The 14,939-nt window shown below is 41.4% G+C and overlaps 1 protein-coding gene across 1 annotated transcript in view; it reads left to right on the plus strand.

Annotated features, from left to right (window-relative positions):
• LOC117327854 (metabotropic glutamate receptor 1-like) overlaps positions 1-7,110 on the plus strand; it is a 105,061-nt gene extending 97,951 nt beyond the window's left edge. The window contains exon 8 of the mRNA XM_033885058.1: positions 5,086-7,110. Coding sequence (XP_033740949.1) covers positions 5,086-6,499 — 1,414 coding nt within the window. The 3' untranslated portion in view covers positions 6,500-7,110. The remainder of the gene's footprint in view (positions 1-5,085) is intronic.
• Positions 7,111-14,939: the final 7,829 nt, after the last annotated feature.

Below are 14,939 nucleotides of genomic sequence, written 5' to 3' on the forward strand. Positions count from 1 at the left end.
TTGTTGAGTGCAGTATTCTCACGATACGGTGCCTTGTTGAGTGAGGTATTTTCACGATACGGTGCCTTGTTGAGTGCGGTATTCTCACGATAAGGTGCCTGGTTGAGTGCGGTATTCTCACAGTAAGGTGCCTTGTTGAGTGCGGTATTGTCATGATAAGATGCCTTGTTGAGTGCGGTATTCTCACGATAAGGTGCCTTGTTGTGTACGGTATTCTCATGATAAGTTGCCTTGTTGAGTGCGGTATTCTCACGATAAGGTGCCTTGTTGAGTGCAGTATTCTCACGATAAGGTGCCTTGTTGAGTGCAGTATTCTCACGATAAGGTGCATTGTTGAGTGCAGTATTCTCACGATGAGGTACCTTGTTGAGTGCGGTAGTCTCACGATAAGGTGCCTTGTTGAGTGCGGTATTCTCACATTTTCGAGTGAACAAGTGCGCTTTTTCCACATTATAAATTGCGCTATTTCGCAATTATCGACTTCGTTATTTCCGCATTATCGAGGTCGCTATTTCCACATTATCGAGTTCGCTATTTCAACATTATCATGTTCGCTTTTTCCACATTATCGAATGCGTTATTTAAGAAATAATTAACGATGATTCGTGTATTATTGCAGGATATACAACGAGGACGAGGATATTTTGCAATTAAATTAATAACGAAGGCCGCAGGCCTGAGTTATTAATTAAAATTGCAAAATATCCGAGTCCGAGTTGTATATCCTGCAACAATACACGAGTCAAAGTTGATTATTTCTATTCTACCATGTACTGTTTAGTTCTGAGATCGACCTCTTTCTAATAGAAAAACAACAAAGAAACCCCGGGAAAACCTTATTTCTTGAGTATTGTATTATTTGTTGATGAAATATACAGGCAATACAGTACTACGATCAAGAGCATCTATTATATGGCATTGATTTTGCAAAAAAAAAAAAAAAAGAAAAAAGAAAAAAAAAAAAAAGAAAAAGAAAAAAAGGGGGGCCTCCGTAGGATTCGAACTCGCGTCGTGATAAAAATATATTGAAAGACTAACCCATTAGCCCACTCGGCTATAGTAACCTTTTATGAAACGGGTGAATATTAGATATTTAAAATTGTGATAGCCGTGACTCACGACCGTGTATTATTGGCACGAGCGAGGGTTATTGGAAAATAATACATGGTTTTAAACCAATCAAAACCGGCGTTACATAGCAAACATGGTAGAATTCCACATTATCGAGTTCGCTATTTCCACATTATCGTGTGCGTTATTTCCACACAGTTCCTGACATAACGTGGCATCTCCTAGCAGTTGCACTATATAACGGACGTGTGTGGCCTATCCTCACAGTGAGTAATGGGCCAAAGTGGACTGTTCTTGCTCTGATAGTATGTTGGTACTATCGCTAAATGTTCTGTTAATTTGGTATACGATAACACGAGTGGTTTGAATAGCATATGGGTTAATAGAAAGATTTTCCATATCATGGTTTTTCAGACCGTTTACTATGTACAACATATCGGTTTAATATCTTACAAAACCATGATCACAATTCGACTATGATCTAAATAACCCATTCAACTTCTCTCGGCACCATTACCGTCTTTGCCGACATGACTATACGGAGATAAATGAAAAACTCTGTCTAGCAGACTAATTTTACACATTTATCTGATGAACTAACCATTCCATTTGACGATGTCCATGGTCATATCAGCACAATTATATTAGTCTTGTGGACAATTTTAAACATGTGTTTCAAAACTTAAATAACTGCATGTTTCGAGATAATGAAAATTTATGTCGGGAGTGAATATTGTTAGCACTATTTTGAATTGATCGCTGCAGTATCATTAAGTTGCCAGCAAAGACAACTGATAAGCGTCTTCATGTTGTTCTCCTTAATATTCGGTCGCATCGCTCTATTTCTAGCGATAACATGAATGTATGTGTTTGATTTTCATTGAGTGTAAATAAATTTCATTTTCAGTCAAAGTAATCTGGTTACGATAATTGTATGTGGGCTGTAATTTAAGATAGGGCAAAGCAAAGTCGAGTGCCGCCGGATTCCCGTACCGTTAGATATTTTATAGAGTAGTCGCTTTGTTTCCGGGTCCGACAAAGCGCGCGTGAGTTTAATTTCGCTCCAGTAACACAAAATATAATAGGTTAGGTTTGATTTAATAATAGGATGGCTCAGACTGTCAACTTGTCACGTGTTGCGGGGTATCTCCAAGTAGACTAATACCTCTGTCCCCACGGCGGGCGCTCTTTAATTGAATGTCTCCTAACAATTGTTTTAAGTACCATTTTTGGATTGAAATTGCTGAGAAATCACGTCCATTTTCACAAGTAAATTACTAGCGTTCGGCCTGTAATGTTGATGATATGTAATTACAAACAGTTGTGTACCCCAATACAAGATCATGTAATTATTCGCTAGAAATCGTGAGTAATTTTTATGTCGAAATATTCCGATGTTTTAATCTTGCCCCCGGAAGACAAGATAAATCGTCGTTGTCATTTCCGTAATTGTGTTATGAGATTGATAGTAGATTGAAGCTCCAATATCCCCATCAAGGGGCTTAAAGTATGGCCTGATTCGAATTCCTCCCAAGTAATAAGAGGTTTTCAATGGAGTCTTGATTGAGGTCTGGCTAGTATCGTCTCTGGGGAAAGTTACTCTGTACAGAAGTAATTCGTCACGGGGTTTGTCCAGTGTTATCTTCGTTCCTGACCTCATTCTCAGCTCATTTACTGGATATTTTTTTCTTATTTCTATTAAAATGTAAATAAAAGTATACTGGTTTGACAAAACGATACAAAACAATAGCCATAATGCACAATTTGACCGATGTTTCGACACGTTCCATTGGTTATTAGTAACATGTATTACTTTCTACCAAACCATGCTCTGTTCACGCTCTTCTGAAGGCCTCCTCCTGTTGCTTTTTGTTTGTTCCAGAGTTTAGGTCATTGCTGTCATATACATGTAAGGCGGTATCCACGGATGGAAAGCCCACCCAAGGACGTTTTATAGTGTCGTCAAACTGAAATGTCCCCACAACCGATCACTTTAAATTTACATTGGCTTATCAGTCCTTACAACCAACCCATTTTAATTACTGTCAGTCAGAGAACAACAAGTACCGATAGACATAGGCATGGCTCGGTCAGGTGCCAACACATGCAGACTTCCTCGCTTGATCTTGTCCTTAAGTAGAAGACACATTGGCAAAATCCCGAATTCTTCAGGGGTTCCACATTTGTCGCCTCTAACACGCATACAACGAGTAACAGCAGGTGTTGTGTTAAAATGTGAAAAGTTGCATGTGTGCTTATGTGGATATTTTTTTTCATATGAAAGTTTCAAATTAAACAAGCAATTGATTCAACTTAAGATATCATAAGCATCAGCTATGACAGTGACTTATTTGTAATTTTAAGACAAGGTAGCCGTCACAAAAGTGATATAATCTATGTCATGTTTTCTGATAGGCGCTGAATTAGACAAAGATGTAATTGTATTTCTTATCATAGCATAGATACACACTCAAAATGTAACTTGAATTTGAATGTCTTGGAAGAATACAATAGCCCAAGTATTGCCATTTCTATTCCCCTCCGGTAGGGTGTAAGAGTTGTATTGTATAATTCTAAAGGGGCGACTAAATCTGGGATCTTTATCTCTCCTCTCTTTTCTAAATTTGTCTTTCCTTCTTAATGTCTTCCTTCATACAGCCCACGTTAAGTGTGTGGCTGAGCATCCATCGAGCCACAATATAAACAAACTAGGAAGTAGTGTGATCTAAATGACTGTATACTTGTTAGAAAGTTAACCGTCAAAAAGTCTGTTCTATCTTAAAAATTACACTGTTAGTAATACATCCATCACTCAATGTAGTTAAAATGGAATCTACACAAGGAATGAGAATGTTGAGGGGATATATAACAGAACTGCCTAGCTGTAATACTTATAGTTGTTAGAAATGAAAATACGGGTAGAAAAATGTTAATAAATTGAAAACTATCAATAATCTAATTTCAATTTCAAAAACATTTTACTGACATCTATATGACAAAGGGACTGGTCATAAGGAAGACATCTCTTCGATTTCAGCATCGATGTGGAAAGGACGTGAAGAAATGAAAATTGGTTTTGTTGTAATATTTTTTTGCCATATCGTTTTCCAAACAAAATTAAAGTTTTCAAAGAATTTGAGAAAATATTTCCTGGAGTGACAAATGCACTTTAGAAATATGAAATATGTCCATTTACGTAGGGAACTTGCGGGAGTGTGACGTAACAGAAAAAAGAGGAATTAATACTCATTTAAAGCGAGTCCCGGTGGAACATGATAATGCTTTCTGTCTGTATTAATATTCATCCCATATGTAATGTTATTAATTATTCTAAACATAGATAAAAAACAACATAGACATTGTCTCCATTAAGATGAGAAAGATAAAGAAACTGGATAACGCAATGGCGTTTCCCACGGACACGTAGCGGCAATGGTCGTCGTCGAGATATGCTGGAGGCGTTAATGGTTTTAACCGTGCAAAAAACTGCAGTACAATACAGCTAACAGTTTATGACGTATGGTATTTGGCGCAAACATTGGCAGGCGTTTTATACGCATCCATATATTTCAGAACTGAAAGCATATACAGAAGATTTATATCTAAATTAAAATAGAAGACGCGGAGGTTTCAATATCACCAAGAGACTGAAATAAAAATGCCCATATTTGGTAAAATATTTCTGTTATCATGATTCCCTAGTGATATGTATTGGAGAACAACGCAAGTAATGTCTATCTCAACAGTTATTTGTGAAAATTGCTTATTCTCCAGTTTTTTTTTGTTCCAAACGTCACAATTATTTTCAGTTGAAGTTGCATTTCATCCTTCCAAAGCATGGTTAAAATGAACGTCAATAATAATCAGGAAAAAACACATTTGCTGTGTAAATTTCCAACAGATCTACTTCTCTACTATCATTTGAAGGGTTGACATTTAATATCTATGACCATTCTATTAAGATATGCGTACTCACAATGTATAACACAGTGTCCATATTTTGTATCTCTTCAGGGATAAGAAAACTATGGATGGTAAAAATGCCTATCGACGCCGATCTCTGTTTGGAAAGAATCGACAGAAACCGAAAGAGAGCATGGTCCGTCATCAGAGTATGTCCTTGCCACCAAACATCCGCCTCAACCGTCAGAACTCTACGCACGTACAAGCCTCTGAATCCAAATCCAACTCCAACCAGAAGTTTCCGTGGACTACTAAGGATCGTTCTCCTTCAGAGGACGCTGATGACAGACTAAGCACCATCAGTTCTAAGGAGGAGTCACACAGCCATGGCAGTGACAGGCGTAAATCGGGTGTCGCCGCAAGTGGAAATAACAAAAAACAAGATTCGCAATGTCAGACCGATAATGTCATGTTTGAGGAATACCTAGCGCGCTCTCGCAGCGACAGGGTCGGAAGTTCAATCCGAAGTCGTGCATCGACCGGGAAAAATTCTGAAGGAGCTCAACGATGTGGGTCAGACAGCTCTATAAATAGTGATGAGATCTTTCTGTCACTGCCTCCCAATAACGCTCACGAGAGACGCGGGATGTACAAAACATCTCCAATCCACGGCGACAGGAGTCCGCTTCTGAATGATAGCGAAACTCCGGATAAATGTTACGGAAACAGTTTTGTGGCGACACTAGAACCGTACGGCCACACCATCATGTCCGAGTATCAAAGGCAAGATGTACCGCCGCGGGTTAAAAGTGTTAGCCCTTACAGTACACTATATGACAATGCACATTCCAAACACGATCATCACATTGAATGCAGCACTAACGCATTTCTTCATCCCAGCCCTAAAGCTGTTAGGGACTACACTGATCCAGTATTCCAACCACGTTTTTCAAATGGACCTTTCTTAACAGCAACTGTGTCTGCACCCTTAGGGTCTACCTATCAGCTGAAACCGGATGAAAGTTCCCTGTACGGACGTCGTCATAGTGACAACAGTGCCCTGATTAAGATCAGTAACCCGGACACGGTTGTCCCCATGTCACAAAGGCGGAACACGACACCGAACCGTCGGTCAGCTCCAAAGTGTGACCGATCACAGATCGAGGCTCGTGAGCCACTGTTAGAACGGCACTCCTCAGACATTTCCAATTCTTCTCCTGTTTATTTTTCTCATGTTGACTGTTTAAGAGATAGTAGACTTCTAACCCCAGACGGTAATGCAGATCTCATCACATTGCCACCAGAAAAACATGTTCCAGCTAGTGCCTTTACTCAGACCCCTCTAGGGGCACCTAGTTTGAACTCCTGTGGGCCCATAAATACCTCCCAGTCCCCCGATAGTACCATGTCAACAGGTTTAAGTAAACTAGAGGAGGAGGAAGTTTCCATGATATCATTTCATTCATACCTAAAAAGTCGCGGAGTGGACTTAGATATGTCTTCGGTACAGTCGAGTGACGTATGAATTCGTAACGAAGTTGAATTTTCTCGATATTTTCTGATTCTCTGTTTGTTGATAATTAACGATGATTTTCTGTCGAAATCTAAAAGTTAACAAGTAGTCTATCTGAGAGAAACAATAAGTTTCTAAAGCAGGGTACCAGTTATTGTTCAACACATTTCAGAACCCAGAAACATTGAAATATATAATGATAATAATCTGGTTTGTATCATGAACAGACTTTAGCTCGTGACGTCACAAAGAACAACTGTAAACAGTACTTCTGAATTTCTACAAATCCTCAGGAGACAAGAACAAGGTTGATGGAGAAATTCTGGGATTTAATGTAACAAATTGATTTACAGGAAACGCGTGGAAAAAATCCCATTCGTTTAATTTCCAAGAAAAAGTCACATTTCTTGAATGAAGGAGAACGCGTGCATTGGTATTTATTGATTCCCCGTTACAATTATCCAAATGTTTTAATCAAAAGAATATGAGCGGATTATTAAGTGTAAAGCAGGTTGCTGTAGGACTGGATGTGAAAGCCTTCCCTGTTTGTATGTAGTGAACGATACCTTTTGTTGTCGTGATCAATTTAATGTGCCATTAAAATGTATTTCCTTTTCATTTAAGTCATTGTTTGCTTGGTGGTGCCTAAATGTAGTTTTTTTTTATATTTATAAATATTGCACTAAATATGATTGAAATTCACGTTTAGCGCCTTTTATTATGTATCGGTGTGATAAACAATCCGAGAAACTATTGAAGCATACGAAGATTATGTAGTTATATGTTACATACAGAAAACAGAAAACTAAAATCAGAACCAGTCTTTTCTTAACTTAATGTATTAACACTAATTAATGAATAATAACGCAGTGAATATAACACAATTTTATTGATAATGACATGCTACTTTGAAATAAAAAGTCTTTGACGTTCCACTGATCCTCGTAATCAGCCATTTTGTCCTAAAGCGTTTTATTGGACTTTTGGGACATAACGATTACTGTTTATGGCGTCCTGTGATATCGTTCGGATATAATTTTAAAATAATCTCTAGTAACATGAGCGCCAATCAGTCTCATGGAACAAGTGCTTTGTAATAAAACTAAGTTTTCTACTACAACAAATATGCAGGTATTCATGGTAGCAGGGATTTCAGCCGAGTACATTGGTACTGATAAAGTATTTAGGTCAAGTTGTAGAGCATCTATATCAGGAAGCCAAACAACAAAAAACGGTTTAAAGATCAAAATATGATGTCCTGACACATATGAATAAAACAAACCACAAATAGTTAATGATTGGCTGTTGCTTTGGTCGATATCATGGGGTGATTAATTGAGTTGCGAAGCAGTTAATGTTGAACTTGTCTCAAGAGCAACTCAATTCATCACCCAATGAAATCGACTAAAGCAGCATTAAATCTTTATATTTAAATTTACTCGCATTTCCCCTTAGCAAGCGAAGAAGTACAATAGGTCTTAACTTACTAGAACTAGTGTAAGTCTACTGATTGGTGTTAAAAAGACCAAACAGTATTAATAAGACAAAAATACGATTATGCAACACATTTGCCGTAAAACAATATTGATAAAAAAAACAGCATTATTTGATTAAAATATCGACTTGTCAGCCAGCTGTGCGGAAGAAACATTCTTAGACTATTATCCGGTTGTCTCCCGCTTCGATTCGAAGTGAACGGCTATATTTACGAAGTATTTTACAGAGTTGGATGTGACCGACCTTGATACGAGCTCTAAACTGATGAAAAGGTGAAGCTTTTTTTATCGATTGTTTAGTTCTTTTTGATCGATTGAACTTCCTTGTATACATGGATTATGAAGAAGACGTCATTTCGACACACAAGGACTTGACACGAATGCTTTATGCCCAATCTACTGTCAAATAAGACGCTTTATAGGATCGTTTAATAGATAATTATAAATTTATTTTGATTGTAAATTTTGCATATTTAAAACATTATGAGCAAATTTTGAACAAAACAGGCATGATTCTGTGGCGGTAACCCGTGTTTTTATTGAAAATCTCATTGAAAATGACGGCCTTCCCCCTGTATCAGAGAATCAGAGATGCATGCGCCAAATGTATTTTTTTCTTTCTTTGTTTAGTTGGGGATTAGTGGGTGGAAGGGGAGGGGGGGGGGGGGGGGGGGGGGGTGGGGGAGGGACTAAAGTAGCAACTACCATGCTTCAGACTCTGGTATGTCTCGGCCCCAGGGGACAGAACCCAAAGCCTTCCACACATGTCTCGGCCAGGGGACAGGACCCAAAGCCTTCCACACAGTGGCAAACACTCCGCCAAAGGTCAAACGTTAGGCATTGTGAAGAGAGATATCAGGATGAAGAAAGATGTTTAGACAGAAGAGAATATATAAGATCCCATATTTAGACGCCTCTTACGATCAATTTGGGTAGCATGTACAGCGTGTACTTGCAGGGCGGACATTCAAAAAACGATACATCTGTATAAGATAATGAATACTGACCAGAGCAAGCTGCAAACTTATAACCATCCGGCTTTGTAATAAGACCAGCCTACACTGAAGACACTTAGAACCCTCGGGTTTTGTAGTAAGACAACCCTACACTGAAGACACTTAGAACCCTCGGGTTTTGTAGTAAGACAACCTTACACTGAAGACACTTAGAACCCTCGGGCTTTGTAGTAAGACAACCTTACACTGAAGACACTTAGAACCATCGGGCTTTGTAGTAAGACAACCTTACACTGAAGGCACTTAGAACCCTCGGGCTTTGTAGTAAGACAACCCTACACTGAAGACACTTAGAACCCTCGGGTTTTGTAGTAAGACAACCTTACACTGAAGACACTTAGAACCCTCGGGCTTTGTAGTAAGACCACCTTACACTGAAGACACTTAGAACCATCGGGCTTTGTAGTAAGACAACCTTACACTGAAGACACTTAGAACCCTCGGGCTTTGTAGTAAGACAACCTTACACTGAAGACACTTAGAACCCTAGGGTTTTGTAGTAAGACAACCTTACACTAAAGGCACTTAGAACCCTAGGGCTTTATAGTAAGACAACCCTACACTGAAGACACTTAGAACCCTCGGGCTTTGTAGTAAGACAACCATACACTGAAGACACTTAGAACCCTCGGGCTTTGTAGTAAGACCACCTTACACTGAAGACACTTAGAACCCTCGAGCTTTGTAGTAAGACCACCCTACACTGAAGACACTTAGAACCCTCGGGCTTTGTAGTAAGACAACCTTACACTGAAGACACTTAGAACCCTCGGGTTTTGTAATAAGACCACCTTACACTGAAGACACTTAGAACCCTCGGGCTTTGTAGTAAGACCACCCTACGCTGAAGACACTTAGAACCCTCGGGCTTTGTAGTAAGACCACCTTACACTGAAGACACGTAGAACCCTCAGGCTTTGTAGTAAGACAACCTTATACTGAAGACACTTAGAACCCTTGGGCTTTGTAGTAAGACCACCCTACACTGAAGGCACTTAGAACCCTCGGGTTTTGTAGTAAGACCACCCTACACCGAAGACACTTAGAACCCTCGGGCTTTGTAATAAGACCACCATACACTGAAGACACTTAGAACCCTTGGGCTTTGTAGTAAAGCCACCTTACACTGAAGACACTTAGAACCCTCGGATTTTGTAATAAGACCACCTTACACTGAAGACATTTAGATCCCTCGGGCTTTGTAGTAAGACCACCCTACACTGAAGACACTTAGAACCCTCGGGCTTTGTAGTAAGACCACCCTACACTGAAGACACTTAGAACCCTCGGGCTTTGTAGTAAGACAACCCTACACTGAAGACACTTAGAACCTTCGGGCTGTGAAGTAAGACCACCCTACACTGAAGACACTTAGAAACCTCGGGTTTTGTAGTAAGGCCACCTTACACTGAAGACACATAGAACCCTCGGGTTTTGTAGTAAGACCACCCTACACTGAAGACACGTAGAACCCTCGGGTTTTGTAATAAGACCATCCTACACTGAAGACACTTAGAACCCTCGGGCTTTGTAGTAAGACCATCCTACACTGAAGACACTTAGAACCCTCTGGCTTTGTAATAAGACCAACCTACACTGAAGACACTAAGAACCCTCGGGCTTTGTAGTAAGGCCACCTTACATTGAAGACACTTAGAATCCTCGGGCTTTGTAGTAAGACAACCCTACACTGAGGACACTTAGAACCCTCGGGTTTTGTAATAAGACCACCCTACACTGAAGACACTTAGAACCCTCGGGTTTTGTAGTAAGACCACCCTACGCTGAAGACACTTAGAACCCTCGGGCTTTGTAGTAAGACAACCCTACACTGAAGACACTTAGACCCCTCGGGTTTTGTGGTAAGACCACCCTACGCTGAAGACACTTAGAACCCTCGGGCTTTGTAGTAAGACCACCCTACGCTGAAGACACTTGGAACCCTCGGGTTTTGTGGTAAGACCACCCTACACTGAAGACACTTAGAACCTTCGGGTTTTGTAGTAAGACAACCTTACACTAAAGGCACTTAGAACCCTAGGGCTTTGTAGTAAGACCACCCTACACTGAGGACACTTAGAACCCTCGGGTTTTGTAATAAGACCACCTTACACTGAAGACACTTAGAACCCTCGGGCTTTGTAGTAAGACAACCCTACACTGAAGACACTTAGAACCCTCGGGTTTTGTAGTAAGACAACCCTACACTGAAGACACTTAGAACCCTCGGGCTTTGTAGTAAGACAACCTTACACTGAAGACACTTAGAACCCTCGGGCTTTGTAGTAAGACAACCTTACACTGAAGACACTTAGAACCATCGGGCTTTGTAGTAAGACAATCTTACACTGAAGGCACTTAGAACCCTCGGGCTTTGTAGTAAGACAACCCTATACTGAAGACACTTAGAACCCTCGGGCTTTGTAGTAAGACAACCTTACACTGAAGACACTTAGAACCCTCGGGTTTTGTAGTAAGACAACCTTACACTAAAGGCACTTAGAACCCTCGGGCTTTGTAGTAAGACAACCCTACACTGAAGACACTTAGAACCCTCGGGTTTTGTAGTAAGACCACCCTACACTGAAGACACTTAGAACCCTCGGGCTTTGTAGTAAGACAACCTTACACTGAAGACACTTAGAACCCTCGGGTTTTGTAATAAGACCACCTTACACTGAATACACTTAGAACCCTCGGGTTTTGTAGTAAGACCTCCCTACACTGAAGACACTTAGAACCCTCGGGATTTGTAGTAAGACCACCCTACGCTGAAGACACTTAGAACCCTCGGGCTTTGTAGTAAGACCACCTTACACTGAAGACACTTAGAACCCTCGGGCTTTGTAGTAAGACAACCTTATACTGAAGACACTTAGAACCCTCGGGCTTTGTAGTAAGACCACCCTACACTGAAGGCACTTAGAACCCTCGGGTTTTGTAGTAAGACCACCATACACTGAAGACACTTAGAACCCTTGGGCTTTGTAGTAAAGCCACCTTACACTGAAGACACTTAGAACCCTCGGATTTTGTAATAAGACCACCTTACACTGAAGACATTTAGATCCCTCGGGCTTTGTAGCAAGACCACCCTACACTGAAGACACTTAGAACCCTCGGGCTTTGTAGTAAGACCACCCTACACTGAAGACACTTAGAACACTCGAGCTTTGTAGTAAGACCACCCTACACTGAAGACACTTAGAACCCTCGGGCTTTGTAGTAAGACAACCCTACACTGAAGACACTTAGAACCCTCGGGCTTTGTAGTAAGACAACCCTACACTGAAGACACTTAGAACCCTCGGGCTTTGTAGTAAGACCACTATACACTGAAGACACTTAGAACCCTCGGGTTTTGTAATAAGACCACCCTACACTGAAGACACTTAGAACCTTCGGGCTGTGTAGTAAGACCACCCTACACTGAAGACACTTAGAACCCTCGGGTTTTGTAGTAAGGCCACCTTACACTGAAGACACATAGAACCCTCGGGTTTTGTAGTAAGACCACCCTACACTGAAGACACGTAGAACCCTCGGGTTTTGTAATAAGACCATCCTACACTGAAGACACTTAGAACCCTCGGGCTTTGTAGTAAGACCATCCTACACTGAAGACACTTAGAACCCTCGGGTTTTGTAATAAGACCAACCTACACTGAAGACACTTAGAACCCTCGGGCTTTGTAGTAAGGCCACCTTACATTGAAGACACTTAGAACACTCGGGCTTTGTAGTAAGACAACCCTACACTGAGGACACTTAGAACCCTCGGGTTTTGTAATAAGACCACCTTACACTGAAGACACTTAGACCCCTCGGGCTTTGTAGTAAGACCACACTACACTGAAGACACTTAGAACCCTCGGGTTTTGTGGTAAGACCACCCTACACTGAAGACACTTAGAACCTTCGGGTTTTGTAGTAAGACAACCTTACACTGAAGACACTTAGAACCCTCGGGTTTTGTAGTAAGACAACCTTACACTAAATGCACTTAGAACCCTAGGGCTTTGTAGTAAGACCACCCTACACTGAAGACACTTAGAACCCTCGGGCTTTGTAGTAAGACAACCATACACTGAAGACACTTAGAACCCTCGGGCTTTGTAGTAAGACCACCTTACACTGAAGACACTTAGAACCCTCGAGCTTTGTAGTAAGACCACCCTACACTGAAGACACTTAGAACCCTCGGGCTTTGTAGTAAGACCACCCTACACTGAAGACACTTAGAACCCTCGGGCTTTGTAGTAAGACAACCTTACACTGAAGACACTTAGAACCCTCGGGTTTTGTAGTAAGACCACCTTACACTGAATACACTTAGAACCCTCGGGTTTTGTAGTAAGACCTCCCTACACTGAAGACACTTAGAACCCTCGGGCTTTGTAGTAAGACCACCCTACGCTGAAGACACTTAGAACCCTCGGGCTTTGTAGTAAGACCACCTTACACTGAAGACACTTAGAACCCTCGGGCTTTGTAGTAAGACAACCTTATACTGAAGACACTTAGAACCCTCGGGCTTTTTAGTAAGACCACCCTACGCTGAAGACACTTAGAACCCTGGGGTTTTGTAGTAAGACCACCCTACGCCGAAGACACTTAGAACCCTCGGGCTTTGTAGTAAGACCACCCTACGCTGAAGACACTTAGAACCCTGGGGTTTTGTAGTAAGACCACCCTACACCGAAGACACTTAGAACCCTCGGGCTTTGTAGTAAGACAACCCTACACTGAAGACACTTAGAACCCTCGGGCTTTGTAGTAAGACCACCCTACACTGAAGGCACTTAGAACTCTCGGGTTTTGTAGTAAGACCACCCTACACTGAAGACACTTAGAACCCTCGGGCTTTGTAGTAAGACCACCCTACACTGAAGACACTTAGAACCCTCGGGCTTTGTAGTAAGACAACCCTACACTGAAGACACTTAGAACCCTCGGGCTTTGTAGTAAGACAACCCTACACTGAAGACACTTAGAACCCTCGGGCTTTGTAGTAAGACCACCCTACACTGAAGACACTTAGAACCCTCGGGTTTTGTAATAAGACCACCCTACACTGAAGACACTTAGAACCTTCGGGCTGTGTAGTAAGACCACCCTACACTGAAGACACTTAGAACCCTCGGGTTTTGTAGTAAGATCACCCTACACTGAAGACACTTAGAACCCTCGGGTTTTGTAGTAAGACCACCCTACACTGAAGACACTTAGAACCCTCGGGTTTTGTAGTAAGGACCACCCTACACTGAAGACACATAGAACCCTCGGGTTTTGTAGTAAGACCACCCTACACTGAAGACACTTAGAACCCTCGGGCTTTGTAGTAAGACAACCTTACACTGAAGACACTTAGAACCATCGGGCTTTGTAGTAAGACAATCTTACACTGAAGGCACTTAGAACCCTCGGGCTTTGTAGTAAGACCACCCTATACTGAAGACACTTAGAACCCTCGGGCTTTGTAGTAAGGCAACCTTACACTGAAGACACTTAGAACCCTCGGGTTTTGTAGTAAGACCACCCTACACTGAAAGACACTTAGAACCCTCGGGCTTTGTAGTAAGACAACCCTACACTGAAGACACTAGAACCCTCGGGTTTTGTAGTAAGACCACCCTACACTGAAGACACTTAGAACCCTCGGGCTTTGTAGTAAGACAACCTTACACTGAAGACACTTAGAACCCTCGGGTTTTGTAATAAGACCACCTTACACTGAATACACTTAGAACCCTCGGGTTTTGTAGTAAGACCTCCCTACACTGAAGACACTTAGAACCCTCGGGATTTGTAGTAAGACCACCCTACGCTGAAGACACTTAGAACCCTCGGGCTTTGTAGTAAGACCACCTTACACTGAAGACACTTAGAACCCTCGGGCTTTGTAGTAAGACCACCCTACACTGAAGACACTTAGAACCC

The sequence above is a fragment of the Pecten maximus genome, chromosome 5 (assembly GCF_902652985.1).
Source record: "Pecten maximus chromosome 5, xPecMax1.1, whole genome shotgun sequence".
Taxonomy (NCBI): domain Eukaryota; kingdom Metazoa; phylum Mollusca; class Bivalvia; order Pectinida; family Pectinidae; genus Pecten; species Pecten maximus.